This window comes from Helianthus annuus, chromosome 16, assembly GCF_002127325.2.
Source record: "Helianthus annuus cultivar XRQ/B chromosome 16, HanXRQr2.0-SUNRISE, whole genome shotgun sequence".
NCBI classification, from domain to species: domain Eukaryota; kingdom Viridiplantae; phylum Streptophyta; class Magnoliopsida; order Asterales; family Asteraceae; genus Helianthus; species Helianthus annuus.
Window position 1 is genome coordinate 9558325 of NC_035448.2, and position 23224 is coordinate 9581548.

The 23224-nt window shown below is 34.8% G+C and overlaps 4 protein-coding genes across 6 annotated transcripts; 1 reads left to right on the plus strand and 3 right to left on the minus strand.

Annotated features, from left to right (window-relative positions):
- The first annotated feature begins 4373 nt into the window (after positions 1–4373).
- Positions 4374–6481, plus strand: LOC110916808 (TLC domain-containing protein 5). The gene is made up of 5 exons (XM_022161465.2): positions 4374–4758; positions 5220–5360; positions 5443–5562; positions 5902–5997; positions 6163–6481. The coding sequence occupies exons 1-5, from the start codon at positions 4537–4539 to the stop codon at positions 6271–6273; spliced, it is 690 nt and encodes a 229-aa protein (XP_022017157.1). The 5' UTR covers positions 4374–4536; the 3' UTR covers positions 6274–6481.
- Positions 6482–7112: 631 nt separating this feature from the next.
- LOC110917586 (peroxidase 9) lies at positions 7113–8892 on the minus strand. Its single transcript, XM_022162101.2, has 4 exons — positions 8544–8892; positions 8248–8439; positions 7983–8148; positions 7113–7665 (listed from the first exon to the last, which is right to left on the minus strand). The coding sequence occupies exons 1-4, from the start codon at positions 8859–8861 to the stop codon at positions 7253–7255; spliced, it is 1089 nt and encodes a 362-aa protein (XP_022017793.1). The 5' UTR covers positions 8862–8892; the 3' UTR covers positions 7113–7252.
- Positions 8893–14332: 5440 nt separating this feature from the next.
- LOC110915446 (BEL1-like homeodomain protein 3) lies at positions 14333–17326 on the minus strand. 3 transcript variants are annotated; one of them, XM_022160135.2, is made up of 5 exons: positions 17149–17326; positions 15437–16262; positions 14989–15356; positions 14816–14876; positions 14333–14724 (listed from the first exon to the last, which is right to left on the minus strand). In XM_022160135.2, the coding sequence occupies exons 2-5, from the start codon at positions 16187–16189 to the stop codon at positions 14482–14484; spliced, it is 1425 nt and encodes a 474-aa protein (XP_022015827.2). In that variant the 5' UTR covers positions 16190–16262; positions 17149–17326; the 3' UTR covers positions 14333–14481. The 3 variants fall into 3 exon arrangements, with proteins under 3 accessions (XP_022015827.2, XP_035841915.1, XP_035841914.1); XM_035986022.1 differs by having other exon boundaries at positions 17037–17326; XM_035986021.1 differs by having other exon boundaries at positions 15437–17326.
- Positions 17327–18707: 1381 nt separating this feature from the next.
- LOC110915885 (thioredoxin H-type) lies at positions 18708–21187 on the minus strand. The gene is made up of 3 exons (XM_022160629.2): positions 21034–21187; positions 19202–19324; positions 18708–19103 (listed from the first exon to the last, which is right to left on the minus strand). The coding sequence occupies exons 1-3, from the start codon at positions 21118–21120 to the stop codon at positions 18948–18950; spliced, it is 366 nt and encodes a 121-aa protein (XP_022016321.1). The 5' UTR covers positions 21121–21187; the 3' UTR covers positions 18708–18947.
- Positions 21188–23224: the final 2037 nt, after the last annotated feature.

Consider the following 23224-nt stretch of genomic DNA (forward strand, 5'->3'; position numbering starts at 1 on the left):
GTTTTCCAGCTTCTTAGGTACTTGAACCTTGGGGTCTTCAGCACTCGGCACCATCGGAACATGTGGTCCGATGATAACCGATTTCCAACAACCCGTGTTCTGTTGAGCAAGTATGTGACCCATCCGACGTTGCTAGATATTATATTCCGATAAGACAAGCATCAGAGGTTTGTACAGAGTACCAATGTTGTGTGGATCTTGTGAAGTTTGAGACATTTTTCATTGTTTACAAATAGGTTTTTGTTTAAAATACTTTTGAACGTAAATAAACTTTTACTATGTTTTTCAATCCAACGAACAAACGATATCAGTAGCCGGAGCTGATCTTTTTATATCAAATTGATTGTTTAGATCGAATTTGATTGAGCAAGTTCTGATACCAATTGTTAGGATCTGAGTTTGCTTGTTGTGACGGTTGAGATGGAAATAAGAAGATAAAACGGAGATGGAATATGCAGCGGAATAAATAACTTTTCAATCACAACAATAGAAATATTGTGTTTATCAACATGCTTTTATAAATTTGCAATTACAAGTTTACGTATGCATGAAGAATTACAACTCCTCCTCAGCCTGATCACTCCTTGTTTGTTCGTACAAAAATATCAAGGTGAAAGTGATAAATAGAATAGTATAAGCACTGTTCTATTTATAGTATAAACGAAACATCTGAAGCATCTAAGCTGACGTCACCATGACAGCGACATCTAATAGCCTAACAAACTCCTAGCATCTGCTATAGCCTAAGCACTATTACATTGATAAACTCTGTTGATCATCATCTATTGAAGATCATCTGTTGGACTTTATCATCTGTTGATCCACAACAGACCTTAGCTTCATCAGACTTTGTCTTCATCAGCAGAGGTTGATCAGACCTTTGTTTCAACAGACTTTGTTTTCATCAGCAGTGGTTCTCGTTGACAGACCTTTGGCTTTAGCGGACTTTAGAGAAAGCAGGTGTTGAGTCTTTGCCATTGGGAGGAGCAGATCTTCAAAGCACTGTTATTTATGATCAGAGGTTGTAGACTATTTTGGCTTTCCAATAATCTGTTCTTTTGTAGGGTCCACTAGATCCAATATGAAATAAGAATAGACAATAGTCTTGAGTTTCCAAGTAACCATCGAGGCTCAGCTGGATTAATCTATGCAGCCCACTTGTTTATAAACATTAAATCTATTATTTTTCATAATATTTTTTAATCATCCCAAACCTTCAAAAGTATATAGAGTGATTTATTAGCAAAATTACAGAAATCTGTTACGTTTATTTGCAATCTAAAAGTCTATATTATTAGAAAGTCAATTAAGTAGGGGGAGCTAAAAAATATTTGGATAATTTTTAGCAAGATTAAAACTAGTCGTGTCCAAAAAGCTCACAACTTGCTCGAAAAAAGCCAGAATAAAGCTCAGCTTGAAGAAAACTCGATTGTAAACGAGCTGGCTCGGCTAAGCTCTATTTGTAAATGAGCCAAGCCCGAGCTAGGCCTGGCTCGACACATGAGCTGGCAAGCCGGCTTAAATTATTTTATTTTATGTAGATTAATTCTAATTTTAATTGTATTTAGAATAAAAAAAATATGTGGAAAGATGTTGAAGTGTTGTTTAATTGATCAATAACATATATAAAAATGGGAAATAAACAAAAACTATACATATAATACTTTAATAAGCCTTTTGATCTTTAAAATATTAGAAAAATAAAGTAATATATTGTGTAATAAAGAAATTGACAAACTGGCTAGATTTAGCTCAAGCTGGATTGAACATTTTACAAACTGAGCTCGAGATCAACCTTGCTTGACTCGATTACAGCCCTAACAAAAACCCAAATGAAAGAAATTAACTATAAATTAATTAGGAAAGATTGTGATAGTGTTTTCATTTTTTATTTTGATTTTTTTTTCTTTTATGCTTTTGTCTTTTTGTTTTTCTTTTGTTTTTTTATACTTTTATCTTTCAACTTTTAATATATCGATACTCACAATCCTTTAACCTTTAAAAGACTTTGTAATCGAGTTTTACATGCTTATATTTATGTAGGAGTCGGTATAAATTCAAGTTAATTTACGTTTTGAGCATATTTCTTTCGGTTGTTTACCAACGGTCAAAAACAAACAAATTCAATCAATCACGCCGTTATGCATATCGCGCTATTCAAAATTTTTGAAACATACCGCCCTTCGTGGCGGTGTTGATGGGCGCCATACGGCGCTAAGTGTGGGCATAGCGCCCCACTACGCTTTGTCTAAATAAAATACGACTATCTAAAATTATAAACCAAAATAAAATACGACTATCTAAAATAAAACTAACTATTTTCATTGTATGTGTTACTTAGATTCTTCACTTTCTTAATCTTTATAGAGTCGCATGTGGTTTCACATGTTCATCAATTTTATATGTTGTTGATCTCTCAATCTCCTTCATCATGAGAACATGTTCTTGTTAAACTTTGTTTTATTGATTTCTCAACTCCTCATCATGTTAATGTCATTTGTCACCTCAATTCAATCCAACATTACCCTTTATTATGTTTGTCAACCTCTATATCTTGCGAGATTCCTCAATTTTCACATTGGAGTTATCATCATAATAAACATACTTCTCCTCAAATTATAAGATGTCATAAATAGATAGACTTCATCATGTTTATAAGGTGTTAATAGTTATAACTAGTGCCACCAACATATCTGTTGATAACACTCGAATGCTAAATAACACCATGGGCGTGCAATTCTTTAAGGACCCGCGTGTTAGTCTTGTCAAAGACTATGATGAAATTGCCGACACACAGAACACAACCATCAACCCATAATATCAACTACAGGAACGATGAGACTGATTTATTCAAACGTAGTGTGTTATTAGGATATTAATGAACTCTAATACCACCCGGATAACGAAAATGAAAAAAGGCTAGAGATATTTTAGCAAATGTTTAAATAAAACCTTAATGAGAATTTTTTATTACAATATTAAAATTAAAATTAGTCTCAAACATTACAAATAAGCCTCTATTTTTATAAGGCTATTATACCGATGTACTTATTAAGTTTTGACCAAAATAACTTGAATTTTAAAACTAAGTAAATTAATTAAATAATAACAATAACTTATTTATGAATGATGTGTGATTGTGCACACCTCATTCATATCATGGACCTATAGGCTAGCTATCAACGTTGCAATCAAGTTAAGTATTTGAAGTTTGCAGCTTTAGGTACATCCTTATGAAATGTAGTGATTTAATTTTTTTATTGTATGTATCTATGTTACTTGATATGATTTTGTATCTAAAACTCTTACTTTTAAAGCTTTGGTTTTTATTTCCCATATTCGCTCACCAGACAATTGACTCAATCATACTTTTATCTCTTGTTGTAAGATTACCATGGCCATTAGGGAAGACATGAAAGAATGCTTAAGAGTTTTTAATACATTTGCTTTATTTGCTTGATGAATGTATTGAATTATACTTTGTATTTTCTATAAAGTTGTTAAACATTGTAACGTCTTAAGTAATTATGAATTTATATTTGGGATATGATATATTTATCGATTAGTGACACGTCAGCCTAACCAAATTGGGGTGTCACAGTGAGTTACTTCGTGATATTAAGCATTACAGGTTTATCAACACCTTGCAAACATAAGCAAAAGAAACAAAAACTTAAATGCTCTTTTCCTAGAACATTTAACTTGATGATAGAGGTTTTAGACTTAGTATCGATGTGTTTTACATAAGACATTTGTTAGAAGCTTCAACGTGACTGTCTAAGGGCGGTGGGGGTGGAACGTTATTCTACCGTGATAGCCTCAAACAACGCGTGATAGCCACCGCCACCTACAAAGTCCACGCGTGATAACATGCATAAATTCAAATTCCATTATTTTCTTCACGGTGTGATGGTTTTATTTTGTGAGGGTAATTGTTGGTTGGGGGGAAATTGTTGGGTGTGGTGGTGAGTGATGACCATTGCTACTAAAAAAGGATGTGAGTGATAGAATAATGGTTGATGACATGGCGGAACTTGATTGAATGTTTGTGAGTGATGAAATTATATCACTCGTAACCACCCCCACTCCCCTAATATAAGATATTTATTCAAGATTATACACATGTGAAGGAGGATATGCAATCTTTCTGTTAGAAATGATCATACAAAATTATTTGGCAACCTAACTAAAAATACTAAATGATTAATAATATGTATTAAACTCATGTTCAGTTTTATGTATCATCATGTGTTGGTTATATGTCCAAATCGTTTTATTATATATACATATAGAACATAAATTCAGCTTACCCACCTCTACCATCAAATCCCATCCATATATTTATTTCAACAACCACCAACTTCTCTCAACCTAAAGTTCCTCATTCATTGTTTATGCTGTTTTTTTTTCTTTCTTAGGTGAAAACAAATAACTAACTTCATATCCATTTGTTTGTAAAACTCTACATGACCTCATATATATGTTGTTTATTTAAGACACTTGAAGTAAGGAGCTTGTTGGATTAACTAATTAGTTATGGAAAACTATGAAAAGGTTTATCTGGTTTTGTCTGGAGTGATCTCATGGACAAGTGCATTCTTGATAACAAGAAAGATTTTCCCGAAAAGGTCTTTTGATTTCTGTAACCGTATCGTTTCCACAATTCATGCTTTGTTCGCGGTGTTCTTGTCTTCTAAATCTGTTCAAGACTGGAGTTGCCCAGTTTGTCCCTTGGCTTCAAATTCTTCCACTCTCCAGGTTAGACCAAAAAAAAAAATCAAATCTTGCCAAAATTAGGGGTGCAAACGAGCCGAGCTACTCGTGAGCTACTCGAGCTCGGCTCGAAAAAAAGCTCGAACGAGCCGAGCTTAAACGAGCTCGAGTCCGAGCCCGAGCCTAAAAACAAGTTCGTTTAGTAAACGAGCCCGAGCCCGAGCTTCGCTTATTGAGCTCGAGCAGGCTCACGAGCCATAACGAGCTTTTTTTTAAATTTTTTATTAATATATTAAACATATATTTAAATAACAATATTTACCATTTATATAAATCTAAAAAATAACTAAATTATATGTATAACAATAATTATAAATAATAAAAATTAATTAATAAATACTAAACGAGTCGAGCCCGAGCCTTGGTCGAGCTCGGGCTCGGCTCGTTTGCACACCCCTAGCCAAAATCTTGAATATATAGTAATATTTTCTTGAATTTTATGACAGATGAAAGCTTTAGGAGTTACTCTTGCTTATTTAATCTATGATTTAATATGTTGTTTATTCGACAAGAATATAAAGATTGATAATTCAGTTCATCATTTAGTTAGCATTGTTGGAATTGGAGCAGGCCTTGCTTATGAGAAGGTACTCTTTATTTATGTGATATTATTTTCTTGAAATGATTTTGGGATTCCATATTTAGAAAAGTGTCATAAATCATGTGTAGTGTGGATCAGAAATGGTGGCTGCATTATGGATCACAGAGATATCTAGCCCATTTCTTCATTTAAGAGAACTTCTCAAAGAGCTTGGTTACAAAGACACTGATCTTAATCTAGCAGCTGATGTTAGTTCCTTTTATTTTCTCAACTTAAAAAAAGGGTGTACCTATTGGCACACCAATCTGCCTGCCTATATGCACTCCCAAAAGTGTTTTTTTGTCCTATATGCACACGCTGCAGTGTCGTTTTGGTCCGGTCAACAGACCCGTCAGACACCCGTCAATCTTTGTCTGGTTGACCGGATCAAAACGCCACGCTTTGGCCACAGCTCGACACTGCAGGGTGTGCATATAGGACAAAAAAACACTTTTTGGGTGGCTATCTACACACCAAGTGGATAGTTTGAGCCTAAAAAAATGTTATTTTAGGTTGATTTGATTACAACTTTATTGAATTATTTACAGGTTGCATTTGCAGTGATTTTCACACTTGCAAGAATGTGTTTTGGACCATATCTCTGTTATGTTACACTATCAGCCGCGAATCCAATTCTCATCAAGGTATAAATTTATATCACTCACTTGGTCAGAAATATCAAAATTGTATGCATCAATGAGTTGTTGTGTGTACCTCTTGAATGGGAAGAGTCTTCTGTTGAGCTTAACTTTTGAACGTTTTGGGCCTTCTAAACTAAACGAAGTTAATATCGATATGATTGTGTCCAGGCAATGGCTTTGGGACTTCAGTTGGTCAGTGCTTTCTGGTTCTACAAGATTGCCAAAATGGTGAAATACAAGTTGATTAAGAGATCTTCATCGAAACCCAAAAAGCTCTAGCTAGCTCACGAACGAATAACATGCACTCCGTATCTATATTCCATGAATTTATATGACTTTTGAGTGATAACATGTTTTTTTTGTTAGAAAAGTATTAACGGCATCATAGGCGTGTACGTTTTCATGAAGAGGTGGTTTTATGGGAAATGGTGTGAAAATGGAAAACTTGAATCTAAGAAATACTTGAATTATGAATGTTTTTTGGTTTTCTTGTGATTTGATAAAAAAAATATAGTTTGTCACTTGTTATAGTTTATACTAATCCCTAAAAGTTCTGCTTGCAATCTCTACATTCTGAATGCCACCTCACAAGCATACCTCCCTTGGTGTTAAGACCTATTTTTCAATTAGTTAGGTTGGCCATGGTTAGACTAGCTACATGATCAAAGATAATTTTATCAACAAAGTGTTCATATGATTAATGTGGCAGAAGTAAGAAAGATAATGGCATGACTTTAGCATACACATTCACTTAATGAGCATGTCGTGACAGCACTAGCAGACACACTTACAAACCATGGGGGCAGTCACCCCCATGAAAAAAAAGATCGTGTTATTTTTACCCAAAAATCACGATCGCCCCCATAAAATGTTTGGTTAAGCCCTCAATTGCCCAACATGAAAAATAAATCCTAAGTCCGCCACTACGTGATAGTGTTTAAGAGCGATGTCCAAGTAATTTTCCGTTTTGATGGAGAGTTGTAGTGTTGATTGGTTCCATTGTGGACTTTATTCAAGGTCTGTATTTTTCTTTAATGTATATCATGATTTCTACTTATGAGAGAAAAATGTGATTTTCCTGTCAAATCGATTTTGAGCCGAGTATATGATTGTAGCAATTCAATAAGAAACCATACTTAAGTTCATTAGAAACTAGTGTTTCCATTCCAGCATTACAAGAAAATAGAGAACTTAGATAAAGCCATATCATACAACTCATGATCGAATCTATAGCACGCATTGTTATATATAGTTATAGTTAGTTAGCCATTCGACAGTTCTTCCTCACTTCGCCGTTATAACCAATGAGGGGATTGATATTTCCCATTTTAACCATTGACCTAGCAAACTGGTCAAAGAAGAGAGCATCATCCTCTGTGAATGCCTTAACCAGAAACATAGTTTCTTCAACATTCCCTGTCAAAAGAACTTGATCAGAAGTTAAAAGTCCTTTTCCCCGCATTATGAGCTTGAAATATGTGTTATCAAATCTTGCAGGAGATTCAAAATCTAGAGGAGAAATGTTGTCATCGCCGCCGGTTTGTGGGCAAACTGTTTTTAAGTCATTGTAGTAGGTCATCTCCAGAGTTGAATCCGGTTGATTGTTTCCATCTTGATTGTATAGCCTTTGCTTAAATGAAGTGCATCTAGCCATTCCTATGCTATGAGCTCCTACAAGAAAGCATAATATATTACTATTATTATGCCTTTGTATAATTATCAGGGAATATTTCATATAGAAAAAGTATATCGTACATTACAGCTTAACGTACTTCACGTACGACAACGTGCGTGATAAATGTTTTCAATATGCGTGATTATTGTGTTTCAACATGCGTGATTTTGGATTTTTGAGTTATAACGTGCGTGATTTTAAAATGAATGGGCGTAATTACCTGTCGTACGTGACGTACGTTAACCCGTAATGTACGTTAACCTTCCTCATTTCATATATATATTTTTGTTGTGACATGAGATTTATAACTAACCAGAAAGAGAGACCAAGTCAACTTCATCAAGGCCTTGTCGCCGGAAAAGTGTGATAAGGTTTTGAATGGTGGAGTTTGGTGGAGGAAGATTGTTGTTCGCGCCGTTTAGACTTGCTTGCATTGCATCTCTCCTTCCTAATGGCAATTCCCAGTTCGGTCCACCACTCTACAATGTTATCACAGGCAAATATTTATTTGTTAATCAGATCATTTGTGTTTATCGAACACCTAGACTTATAGAACGACATGAAGTTATTTTGCTTACTAGAACAGTGGAACCTCGAGCCGCAAGGGCAAGAATGTCAGCACAAGAAACCGTCTCAGGACATGCTTCCTCTAATTTAGACTTGATCTCATCGATCACTTCAAATCCTCTGATCGAATTACTATTAGGCCCGGAGTTCTTTTCGCTTGCAAACATTGCACTATCATCCAACAAGACAGATGCGTCACATCCCTGAGATGAAACAAACCTATCAGTTTCACAAATTAATCCAAATTCCATATAAATCAATGTGTAACATAATGTGTCATGAATAAACTAATGTAGTCACTAATTACCTGAACAAAGCAATCATGAAAATGAAGCCTTAGTAAAGAAGCAGCCATCCTTGGATCTTTAGCAATGGCACTCTCAAGAACTGACATGACAATGTCATTAGCTTGAGGACATGACAAACTGTAAAATTCTGGGAAAAGACCAGGATACCCTTGGCCGCCGCCAAAAGGCTCATCTCCACTGCTACCAAAAGACCCTTCTCCACCGCCACTACCACTGCCAACACCCCATCCAAAGCTGAACCCCGGAAAAGCAAGGCATATCGCGGGGGAAGAGATCAAAGCTATTAGCATTAAGGTAGTGTAGAGAAGAGAGGCCATTGATGAACCAACTTGTGAGAAAAGATTGCATGGTATGGAGCATGCAAGAAACTGGTCTTTATAAAGAGTTAGCATAAAATCAAGAACCAACCACCACTCTTACCAAACCTGATTGCCACTAGGAGGTTGCTATGACCATTTCAAGATGCATACTTCACATAGTACCCTTTTAGAAATGGCCAAAGAGTAGTAGTTGTTTCTGGTGAAACGATGACGAGTTCTTGGGACCATATGATACAAGATCTTAAGGAAGCTTTAAGTTAAGTTCGATAGAACGCGTTAGGTTTGATGACATAAGTTGAGAAGTAATTGGTTTAACCAAAATGGCTAGAACGCGGTACTTTACCATGAGAAGAGACAAACAAAGGAAGAAAAGAACATGTTAAGGTTTGTACAGAAAATTTGAAAACAAAGATTTGTTATACTTTTAGAAGAGTGGTTGTGATTTCAGTTTTAGCTGCTCCAAGATAAAATACGGATCTTATTATGTCATCTTTCTACCTTAGAACTGATCAAGTTTCACATAAGTCCTTGGATGAGTATGAACACTTCTGCTTTATTCGTCACCTCGACTTCTAATTTTTTTGAAAATAAGCAATACAAGTCTGATGAACACTTGCATTGCACAAGTCAAATGAGCAGTTTTGGATCTGTACGTTATCTCAGTTAGGTTACTGATAAAATTTATTGTTCCAATTAGATCATTCTACTTTATTTTGGTGTTCTAATGTTAGATATTTTACCTGAATAACAGGTTATAGTCCTACATGACATTTATTTAACTTTAAAAAAAACATAATCACATGGACGTAAATAAAAGAAAATTTAATAAATCAACACAAAATCTAAATCCAAAACAATCTATATCACGCAAATATAATGAACTAGAGACAAATCAAAACCCACAATCAACTATAACAATTCTAAACCCTACCATCCATTCATATCAATATTCTTCCTCTGTAATCTTAGTCGCACTGTCGGTTCAACAACGTCGCACATGATCACATGGTGAATCAAGAACAATCGTCAGCAACCAACGTCGATCAAGCCATCGATCAACCGAACAACGATGATGGCTTTTGTTCAGTACCAATCGAACAAGAGGTAATTGTTAGATCTAGCTTTGGAAAAAAAAATTGTTGATCTAACTTTGGTAAAAAAAAAATTGTTGATCTAGCTTTGGTAAAAAGTTAATGATTTTTCATGATTTTATAAAAATTTTGATAACTTTTTAGAGATTTTGAAAAAAAAATCACTTTTTTTAATTTTTTTTTCGCATTTTTTTTTACTTTTCTACAATTTTTTTAGAAATTTTTTAAACCTATTTGGCATATATGTGACATGTCAACAAATTTTTTTAAATAAAACACCTAAATAAATGGCATGTAGGATGGATGACCTTCTATTTAGGTAAAATATCTAGGATTGAAACATCAAATGAAACTTGAACGACCTAATTAGAACAAAAAAAAATTATGAGTGACCTAATTAGAACACTCTTGAAACTTGTTTACTATTGTACAAAGTTAACCCTAAAAGAATTATCTTTTCTATATAACACGCCTTTAGCATGGACTTTTTTAAATATCTTAAAGCTCTTAAAAGCAATATGCAAATGATAATATAAATGAGAATAAGCATAAAGTTACTTAGATAATGAAGTGCGAATGAAATCGTATGGTAGATGAATCTTTCAACTAGTTCTTCTTTAGAATTCACCGTCTATGTAATTAGTTAACGAGTGTTCATGAAATTCCATGAGAATTCAAGAAGAAGAAACGATTCCAACAACTAAAGGTGTAGGACTTGTTCTTCACTTGTTTCTAGAAACATGCATTTGGTAAACTTTATGTAGTCAAATCTTAATTTCTTCAATTTTTAACGGGCTTAGGAACTCGTATACAAGTTTCTTACAATTAATAAGGCTAAGGTGTTTATTAGCTTAAAATCATCCCTATAAATGACTAGAACTTGTTTATTTTCATTTGTCCTTGATATGTATCTTATTAAAAAAAAATAATAATAAAAAAAAACCCTTAATGATTTGAGCTTTTGGTGAGTTCTTTTAATTATCAAACTCAACATGGAGTAGAATTTTGTGTAAAAGTATGTTATAACATCACTAGTTGATGGGAACTAGTTATAGTGATCATTAAAATTTATTTAGATGTAAATTGATGTTTAAATCATAAAGATGTGGTGATTATGATAAAATGATGAAATTGACTAAATTGACTCAACATTTTGAATTGGTGAATTAAAATACCAAAATGGGAACTGATGGTCTGGCATGGTTAAAATCTGATGTGTTGGTAACAACATGGTGTAAATGTACTAGTTCTGTATAAATTTTAGTGTTTTATCGAGTCGTTTTGGGTGTGTTGTAGTGTACTTATGCTGTATGGTGTTTTGTAGGTTTAATGGGTGCTAAACGATGAAGTATAAACATATAGGAAGAACATTGGGGTGCACGGATTGAACGGGGACTAGAAAACAACTTTATGAAATTATTGCTTCTTCGAGCCATGCGACAGAGACACAAGGATCCCATGCGTGTCGCGAGGGAGGTGTTTTTCCTGAAATGCCCCTAGGGTTATGGGGTAATTACCCGAGCCTGCCATTATGTTTCTTTGTGACATGCGAAGGTCAGAACAAGATCCCTCGCGAGGGAGTAAAAAATTGAAAAAATTGTGTTTTGACGAAAATGAAGCTTAGGGATCAAGGAATCCGACTTTACACTTCTTTTTACGAACTAAGGACTGCATAGAGACGATTTGGGGGGTTCGAAGGCTATTCTCTTCCGATTTCTTCATGCCAATTTGTTCTGGATTAAAGATTGAAGCTGCGATGACTACCATGCTCGGCTAAAACCCTCGTGACTTCCCCGGGTGAAAGCTTGTTAGGTTTTGCATGAACTTTTGGTTTTTAATTACTTGACAAACTGATATATCTTGATCACTAGTGTTTGGATTTGATAAACGTTTATTTATATTTGAATTGTTTGTCTTTTATCAAACGTATTTGTGATTTCTTGCATAGTTAGCGAGTTGGTAACTAGGTGGGTGATTGGTATCTATAAACAGATAATTAGGACGTACGGCTATTATTAAAAATTGCCCTTAGTTGTTATTCTTGTTCAATAATCCCAATGCCATGTCTGTGTGGTGTTTAAGTAGTTAAAAGTGAGTTTTGTGTAAACCTAGAATTTGAATCCCGAGTGGAGGTGGCATCTCTTTAATCTGATAACACTTAATTATTTTTCTAGTTTCTTTCAAACCAAACACACCTCTAAATTTAGTTCGGTAGTTAATTGAATAGATAATTTGCTAAACACTGACCACAATTCCCTGTGAATACGACCTTAGTTACCTATACTATTTGACGTATTTAAGTACAAAATATATTTGTTTTTTTAATAGCCCGCGACAGCTACATCAAAATCCCTTATAGACTCTAAAACGCACATGGGAAGTGACCAAAATCAATTTGGTCAAATTCAAAGCTATCATGTCCATTTGTGTTGATGTTGAATAATTAAAACTGAAATACACTCTTAGGTGTTTAGACATAGTTAAATGGATACCTATAATTGAATAAGACAAATAAGAGTTGAACTGATATTTACGTTATTGCTTGGTTTATCAAATTGGTAGTTTAACTTTAGACAATGTTATTTGTCATGTGTGAATAAAATGTGAAATTTGAAAATTGATAGGCTAAGCATGAGATGTAGTAGACAAGGTTACTTGCAAGTGAATATATGTGTTTGAAAGCTTTAACTTTCACAATTGAAGTTCATGAACCCTACACTTAATAAATTTATTTAACTATTATTATTAGCAGTATTCTTTTATTAATTCAAATCCGATTGATTTGCAAGTTAACACGCATGCGTTGTTCAACGTTTTTACATCTAATTTTTGTTCGATTAACAGTGCCGCCACAACGCGCTTGCCTTTTTAACATAAGATTTCAAGTATTGTCAACGTCTTTGCTATAACGCGTGGAAATTCTTTTTTCGTTTTACGTTTTGGTATAAATTTTACGGTTCAACACTTTTACGTCTATTTTTTTATTCGGTATAACGGTCTCACCGCAATGCACGGGTCTCAACTACTAGTTTATAATATTTTTTAATATCAATAATATACTCGAATAAAAGATAAAAAGATTTTTGATTTTAGGGTATAATTTTATAAGAAACAAATAAGGAAGTATATAAAAGTTATTTGAATTTAAAAAATAAAGGGGTGTAACTTACACATGACAGCCTGCCATCTACCATTTGGCCGAGCTAGGTTGGCACAATGACCACCACAAGGCGAGTGTTCATTGGTTCTTTGCACCATTTACCTCAATGGATGCCACATGTCGAAATATAATCGTCTCTTGGTTTGAAAAATAACCCCCCCCCCCCCCCCCACAACCCTTCTCGCGCCCCAGTTGTCTGGTGTTCCGCACCCCACTAGTCGACGTGGCTTCTCCACACCCCTCCCTTTAGCGCCCACAACACACTAGTATATGATAAACTTTAGCACCCACAACACAGTCTGTATGTGATCAATTAGGGAAAATAAAGAACTATCTTTCCTAGAATCCATGAAAAGATAAAGAGGGTGTTGAATTAAATGGCAATTACTAGACCCCTCAATAGGCATTTACATAAGTGAAGAAATGTATAAAAGATCTGTGTGTATAACTAATCATGGTAACAAGCAGCTAAAACTAGTAATCTCACATGCAGCTACCTATACATCATCTCTACAATGTAACAAAACCTATATGACTCAGCTATGTTCCCATTTAAATTACAAAAAAGGACACAAATTCAATAGATGGACCCTAGCCTTCTATAATTCTGCAAAAGAAACAAGTCAAGAAATTCTAGTTGTATTACAAGATAAAAGTACATTAATGTGACATTTATTCTCAGCATATAACAAGTTTATTTACCCAATAAATTCATAATATCTTTACTGAAGAGGGTGATCTTTGATAATAATAATAATTCTTTGAGTAAATTGCCATTTTGGTCCTTGTGGTTTGGTCACTTTTGCCACTTTAGTCCAAAACTCAAACCTTTTACATCTGGATCCCTGTGGTTTCAGTTTTATTGTCATTTTGGTCCAAAAATGAAAGCGGATCATATTTGTCTTATAAAATCCTGCTATTTTGTCATTTTTCTTAGGGGCAAAATGGTCATTTCTTTTTTATAAATAAATACCGGATTTTATAAGACAAATATTACCTGATTTGCCCCTGATGAAAAAGAAAAAATTGCAGGATTTTACAAGACAAATATGACCTGATTTGCCCTTGATGAAAAAGAAAAAATTGCAGGATTTTACAAGACAAATATGACCTGATTTCATTTTTGGACCAAAATGGCAATAAAACTGAAACCACAGGGACCCAGATATAAAAGATTTGAGTTTTGGACTAAAGTGGCAAAAGTGACCAAACCTCAGGGACCAAAATAGCAGTTTACTCTAATTCTTTACTATAAGTTCTAAACAAAACACCACCTATATCCACATCCCTATTTACAATGCTTCTTCACAAATACAAACCATGATCATCATGTGTGTGTTGTGTACACTAAATTTCATCATTTTTGTCATACCAAAAAATCGGATGATAACTCCATCTGGTCGAAAAGGTCGGGATTTGACTTGCTGGGTTCGCCAATTATTGGCAATTCTTTATCTTCTGAAGACGATGAGTTATCGTTTAGAGATTTATATGCATGTTCTTGTAATGATATACAATTTCCTTCCGCATCACCAAATTCTTCTTTATAGATATCTTCGATCATCGGTTTCCAAAGTCGCACCCGTGCGTTGATGAACCAATTTGCGATCTAATAACAAGTGTACAAAATGTAAATCAAGTCATTACGCAGATCAAGATTATCCCAAAGAATAAAGTTGATCGGAGAAAGCTGTAATCACCTGGCTTCGGGTGAGACCCGTTTGTTTCGCTAGCATACGTTTCTCTGAATCTTTCGGGTAACTGTAGAACATTAACAATTTAACAGCAGGATACATAGAAACAAACGAAAAACACACATAACAATTTGATAGACTATAGAAGATGTTAGATGGGAATTAAAAGAACTACATACGGGTTAAGAAAGTGTTCAAAAAGCCAAGCACGAAGAACGGAAACCGAGCCTTCTGGCAAGCCTCTTTGCGGCCTCCATGAATGGCTGTTCCCAACAAGATGATGAAGATTTCTTTGTTGTCGGAGTTGTTTTTCAACGTTCTTTAAACGTGGTAAAACTCGATCTGATGAATCATCTTGTTCTCCTAAACTTTCACGGGCCAACTGAATTTGACCGTTAATTGCATCCCTTAAGCACCGAAAATGGTGGGAAATTGTTTGATGTGCAAGTGCGGTGTACGGACGTGCAGCTCCGCTTCCGGAAACCACATCTAACGCCGCTTCAACGATTCGCAGTTGTTGATAATATTCTCTGTATTTTCTGTCTACCTGTATGCCAAACCACATCATAACTCATAAGTAATATTCAATAAATACATTCAAGGGTAAAACGGGCATTTATGATTTACCACATCTGACAACGAAAACAATTTCGTGACTTTGTTCTGTAGATCTTGTTTCTCAGAAGCCGAAAGTTCACCGGAAGAGCTAGTAGTAGATTCACGAGGGGTAAATTTGGAATCTTTTTCATCAACACCGAGCTTATGTAGATTGTTATGCTTATTTCTCTTGAACTGACTCAGCGCTTCACGAAGATTAGCTACTTCCTCGAGTAATTCTTGTGACGGTTTGAGATATTTAGGGTCCATGATTCTACCCACAACCCCGTACGAACCGTCATATGCATCTGAAATCAAGTATCGATCACTGTTTACAGCCTCGTTTTTTAGAGCACCAACCGAATTGAACGATAAATACTCGGTGTTTTGACTGTTTTCTACTTTATTGGTGTGAGGGCTGTTTTCACTTGAATTCGGAAGATTCGAATTCAAGTAATTGTATTGAAAAGCAGGCAAATCCATGGAAGAAGACGGTAACTGCATTCCTAAACTGAGCGACAATTCTCGATAATTCAAATTCCGTTCATCGTCTAAACTGTTACAACCGTCAACTCGCGAAAGGATTCGAGTATTTGGTTGCATACTTGGCTGCAAACTACCGGATAAAAGCTCCAGAAACGAGGTGTCACTCGACGATTGGTTTTGGTACATGATATCACCCGGAGGACAAGGTTGTTCTTGATACGAATCACTCGAAATATAGGAATTCGGAAACACGTCTCTTTGATGTTTACCGCTTGAAGTCGGATGATAAGTAGCCATCTTAGTTCTTAAAAGCCAGCAACTATAAGATATAAAGGCCGGCTAAAGGTCCTTAAAGAAGCTGACATAACACCTAATTCAACAAACAATAGACAAAGTAATAAAGAGAGAAACACACCAAAAGAAAATATAAAAAAACAGAACACAGTTTCTTGATTTAGGTTTTAGCTATTCTAAACAAACAAGTTATTAATCAAACCTAACTGAATGTTGTAACTGAAAACACATGCCATGATTAATGATCTGTTATGTAAACTTTAATACTTTATCAGCAAAAATATATATAAAAAATCTGAAAATTTTCATAACGGGCATTTCATCAAACACTTGGTGTGCATCAAAAAAATAGAAAAATAAAATAAACAACCAGCCCCGTGATTCTTACAAGCGGATAAAACTGAAGATTGTGAATGATTTGAATGAGAATTTGTGAAAAAAAAAATCTGAATATTTTCATAATGGCATTTCATAATGGGCATTTCATCAAACACTTGGTGTGCATCAAAAAAATAGAAAAATAAAATAAACAACCAGCCCCATGATTCTTACAAGCGGATAAAACTGAAGATTGTGAATGATTTGAATGAGAATTTGTGAAAAAAAATCTGAAAATTTTCATAATGGCATTTCATCAAACACTTGGTGTGCATCAAAAAAATAGAAAAATAAAATAAACAACAAGCCCCATGATTCTTACAAGCGGATAAAACTGAAGATTGTGAATGATTTGAATGAGAATTTGTGAAAAAAAAAATCTGAAAATTTTCATAATGGCATTTCATCAAACACTTGGTGTGCATCAAAAAGACAGAAAAATAAAATAAACAACCAGCCCCATGATTCTTACAAGCGGATAAAACTGAAGATTGTGAATGATTTGAATGAGAAATTGTGAAAAAATACGTGAAATTGAAATGGGGTTTGGTTAAATTGGGGGTTTGTTTAGTAAGAAAGCATACTAGATGAAGAACATTGCTTGAAAAGTGGAGATTGTGAAGCTTAACCACCAGTTGGTAGACCTAAATTGAACACACCTGCTGCTTCTTCTTCTACATGAATTTAAAAAAATGTGATAATTGATGATGAAAAAGAAGTGAGTACAGAGGTCAATGAAGAACACACGCCTCCAAACGTGTTTTACGTTTCATTATTATATTAAATTTAAAATAAAATACTGCCGGCAACCAACGTCACTTCTCCTTGCACCGTCCCATTATTTTTTTTTTCAATTTGTAATTTATTATATTATTACATTTCAAACTAGTATTAATCCCCTGCGTTGTAGCGTTTGTTGTAAAACTGTGTCAAGTAGTACCAATGCTATACCACTTCAGCGACCACGAACACCGGAAAAGTTCATAAACACAAAATAAATAAAAGCGGAAAAAAATAACGTAGCGCGAAAAGACGTAAAATATTTGAATCACACACGCTCGTTGCAGAGAAATTATACTGAAATGTAAAAACATAGAAAAAAATAACTAAGTCAATCTAGGACTCGCGCGTAGAAAAATAGATATGTTGCGACGAGCCAATCAAACGTGAAAAAATATACAAAAAAATGTTGAACCCCACACGAATGCTGCGGTGAGTTAACTCACAAAATTTTGAACGAAACGAAAAACCTGGGAAAGATGAAATGTATGGTGGACCAAAGTTGAAAATAAAAAAGAGTTTGATTAATCTCATTATTTTATGGTTTTGCTAGACACATTATATAATTTGGGTTGGTTTGATTTTCGGTTAGGGAGAAAAAAATGAAAAACAAAATAAACCAATATCCTAACAGATAGTCTAGTTTGACGGATGGTTTTTACCAGTGTATCAATTTTCACATCTGATAATAAATTACAAACCAAAAGCCTATCTAGGGGGTGTTTGGCTTAATTTTTTGAAACAATTTATTGATTTAATTGCTTTTTAAGTCAATAAATCAAAATAATATTTGGACAAGTGAAAAAGACTTTTTGAAACAACTTTTTGTATAAGGTGGAAAAGTCATTTTGAAAAGCTCCTAGCTTTTTAAAATGACAATGACTTTTCCACCTACTCGGTGTGGAGCTTTTCAAAATGACTTTTCCACCTTAGGCTACTCGGTGTGGGTGGAGGGTAGTGCTCAAATGATGCTCTGGCACGTAGGATGGGTGTGAGGATGGGGCAAAGGAGATGGACCTAAGAAAATGACGGATGTGCCTAAAATATATATATGTAATATATTGTATGTATATGTGTGTGTGAAAAGATGAGCCTCGTCCTCAACGTCTCCAAGCTGCCGCTAAAGACGACACCGCCACCGCGGAAATGGTGTTGGGGGGCCTCGCCGGGCCTAGACGACCCCCCACACCGAGTGATCTTATACAGAAAGTTGTTTCAAAAAGTCATTTTCATTTGTCCAAACATTATTTTGACTTATTGGCTTGGCTTGAAAAGGCCAATAAGTTGTTTCAAAAGCTAAGCCAAACACCCCCTTACTTTTCATACTCGTGCTATTCTGAAAGGAATAAAAATGATAATGAGGTTAAGATAGTTATAAAGTTGCATATAGAAGTGAATTTGTTATGATCACATATCCTTTATATGAGCATGAATGATATCCACCCAACACAACAGGGCAACAATATAACATGCAGAAACTTCACACCAAACACAGATTTATAAACCAAGGTTACAAAGACAATAAATAATATTCAAGACCTAAGGTTTTAACCCCAAAGAAACAAAGAAGATAAAAACAAGTTGATGATCAAAGATCCAGAAGCTAAGCAGATGCAGTAGCAGCAGCCGCTCCCGAATGCTTAACAATGCAGGCATGGAGATCATCTTTCCTCGCACCCACAACCTTGTCCACCACCTCTCCGTTCTTAAAGAACAAGAATGTTGGCATTGCCTCCACTGAATACTCTTGAGCAACAGTCTGTAACCAAACAGAAATAGATTGACCATTCATGAATTTAAAACATTAAACTGAAAGAAAGGAAAAAAAAAACATGAATAAGAGTATTCATCTATTACCTCGACTTCATCGACATCAACCTTGAGGAAGGTCACATGGGGCATCTTTTTGGCGAAATCAGCCAAGATCGGTGCAATCACGCGGCAAGGGCCGCACCATGAAGCCGTGAAATCCACAACCGCCTGTCGATAAGTTCATAAAAATAGTATCTGTTCAAAGATCGGTCTTTCTATAGGAAATTCATTAACAATGAATAACATGACTATGCTTGCTTACACCTTGTGCTTCTAATCTTACAAGGTTTTTAAGAGATAATTTGCATTGGATTTACATTCTACGAAATCAGTAATAAAACTAATTGATCCAGTTTAAAAAGAGACTACATATGCGCATAGACCATGCCTTTATAATTTTAAAATCTTGAAGCTTCACGAATGGATACGAGACCCGATTTTTTAAAAAACTTGTATCTTAGCATGGGTTGCCATCCACCAGAGACATACAAGGCATACAATTTTCTATGAAATCAAAACCAGCAAATAGGTCATGCATACAAACAATATTCTAGAGCATGGAATAATCGACAAAAACCGAACTCAACCAGCGAGGGGCACAACTAAACCAGTTTGAGAACCGAAACCAGTTTAAAACAAGTATACACAGACACTGGTTTGCAACTGGCGCAACCCGTAGGTTTCTTACCAGTTTATAGATCTCTCATTTAAAACCGGCTAAACCCAAATCAGTTTTCACTTTTTGTTGGCCAACCATAACCGGTTTAGGGTTTCAACCCGATTTTTGCATCTCCTACAAGTTTCATATACCAGTTCATTAAAAGATATATGAGTAAATTACTTTTTGAGTCCTTGTGTTTCAGTGGTTTTAACCACCTAAGTCCAAAACCAAAAAGTTTAACGCCCCGAGTCCCTAACCGCCTAAGTAGCACTGGAACGGGTACAGGATCGGGGTACGGGGACGATACGGGAACGAGGAACGGCAAAACTCAAAATTCCAATATACGGGTACGGCAATAAAAAATATAAAAATACATTAAACAAATTCCAAAAATACTACATCTTCCAAAGGTAATTAATTATCAATAATCAAATCATTTTCAAATTCCGGTTCATCTAGTGAGAGACCGGCAATCAATAGAGAATTAGAGATGATGAGACTTGAGAGTTTAGAGATTAGAGAAACCAAATATGATAGGTCTATTTGTTTAATGGCCGGTTGAGGAATTTGAAAGGGTAAAAACCCTAAAAAGCAAATGGAAACGAGCTGGATACTTCTACCAGATACGTCCCCGACATTGGAAACGTTTAGGAAACGTCCCCGACGAGTACCCATGGTGTTTCCGTCCCCGACAAGTACCCGAGACGGGTACGGCCACATAAATGGAATCCCCGTGCTACATAGCTAACCGCTCATTTTATAACGTTTTGGGTCTCTGTGTTTTTAGTAGTTACAATTGTAAAAAGGTTGGACTCAAAACGTTATAAAAAGAACAGTTAGAAACGACACAGGGCGTTAAGCTTTTTGATTTTGGACTCAATGGATTAAAACCACTAAAACACAGACTAAAAAAAGTAATTTACTCAAGATATGTATTTACAATACTCAAAAATAAAAGTCTAATTCAACATAACTCTCAATCAAAATAGGTCAACCCTAAACCCTAATCCCTAAATTCAGTCAATACAAACAAGAATAATGAAAAGAATCAATTAACGATCGGTAGAATCATTTAATTGCGTAACATGTGAATCCCTATTAAAAATTATTAAATTAAAAAACAATAACAATTTCTACAGAAATGAATAGAAAAAAGGAAATTAGGGTTTATACCAGTTTCTGAGAAGAATAGAAAAAAGGAAATTAGGGTTTATACCAGTTTCTGAGAAGCCTTGTGCTTTCCGATCTGCTCATTCCACTGGTCAACGTTATGGCAGCCGATCACAACTCCTTCTTCAGCCATATTTTTTTCTTAAAAATTATCTTTTGGAAAATCTAATTTGAGTATGGATATTTTTGCAGAACCTAACGGCCTATATATAGGGCCACGAAATTTAATCAGTGGTTGTATTTACGTAAATGCCCCTTAACACGTTGAAGGGTGGTATGTGATTACGGAAAAAGCGTAAAATGCGTGTTTCCTAATATTTTAATAAGAAATTTGGATTGGTTGATGCTAAAAGAGTAAAAGTATCCCTTTTGTACCGTCCTTTCTTCAACTTTTACATTAATACTTGATACGAATCAAATCGTAATCAAATGATTCAAAGAAAATAGATAAGAACTTGAGAGAATTTAGAGATTTTTTGAAGTGACTAATTCATTTCTTTTCATTTATAATCAAACACTAACACATATGCCTTTTTATAGGCTTAATTACAAACTGAATTAATAAAACATGGACTAAATGGTTAAACCCTACTAACCCTATTACTTAGACACTTGCAAAAGTAAACAAACAAAACATAAACTATAATGGAAATCGTGGCTTGCATGAACATGGAGTAATGAGCACATATCAATACTATTCAAACCCTTTTGTTTTTTTATTTTTCTTTTGTCATTTGTTATCTTTAATGACAAAAGATCAATTACAAAAATTTTAACGTATAAAACGTACGAACTGAAGATTTTACTGAAAAAACGCGTTGACATTTTCGTAACTATTAATAATTATCAAAATTACTCGAAAAATGATCCTGTAGAGTAAAAAATAAAATCGAGTTTTATTATTTGTTTTGTAGATTTTGAACTATTTTATGATAAAATAACCCGTTTTTTATAATTTAAAAAATCAATAAAATAACAATTTCTTAAATAAGTGGACCCGTTTTTCTTACCGGTGGAAGAGCATGCCATTTGGGTATAAACCCATTTTTGATTGTCCATACAACCGATGTGGGACAAGTATACCTTACAATGGATTCAGTCCATGACACGTTAGCATTAACTTATGTTGTTGAGATTGATAATTTCTGGTTTTTTTGCGAGGCCCGAGTTGTTGGCTAAGTAACGAGTATCTAATAGCAATAGTGGCAGCAGTACAACTGATGTATAAGCAAACCTGACCCGTCCACCTACAAGCTCACCTAATGTGGCTGCAAAGATTCAATATGACTATCCAGTTTCCCCGGTTCCAATGTTGCTTTTAATACAAAATTACAATAATACCCTTACACGAATTTGATTACTAAAGAAGTATGATATAATAATTACAAAAATGCCATTCGTACTAAATCTCATCATCTTCTAAATCGATGGACAAGATTTGTTCACAAATGAATCATTGTTCACTCTAGAACCCCATCCTATATATATAAAAGATTATTAAAGCCACACAATGTTGAAGCTCTGTCAAAGTCAAAACAGCCAAGAGGTCCAAGATACCTCAAAGTTCAATGTGTCAATACCTTCAAAGTACTTATCCCTATGTTTCTTGGTACCCAAGTTTAGAACTGAGACACCCCATAAACTGCACACACCCAACACATTTAAAGTCAAGTATTCAAAGTTTTAACACAGATTGATGCAAGAAACACACAAAATCAATCTTAACTAGAAAAAATTTAACAACTTGAGCCACAAGAAACACATGATATCCCCATTCACAAGCAACAGAACAAAAACCGGAACCCTAAAATCCTAAATTACATATTTTAACAAATTAAACTACAACCAGCAATAAAATTGGCAAAACCAATCAAGGACAAACCCAGACAATCAATACAAACAAAAACCAAAATCCAATTAGAGTTCAACAATCACCTGTACTGTACGCCCAATTTGATCCCCAACGGCATATCAACGCTTAAAACCACTTCAATAATCACAAAATACAGGATCTTGGACCCTTTTTTTGGTCTGTTTGCATCTATCCAGCTAGTCCAAATCACAAAATTAATCACTCCGGCGGTTGGGAAGACCGTGCACTATCCCCCCCCCCCCCCCCAATCACAAAATTAGACAATAGAGAGATATATACAATGCATGAGAGTATGTCCAGAACCGAAGTCCATTTTACAAGAACTCGCAATGCATTTATCTGAATTAAACAATGAACCTCAATC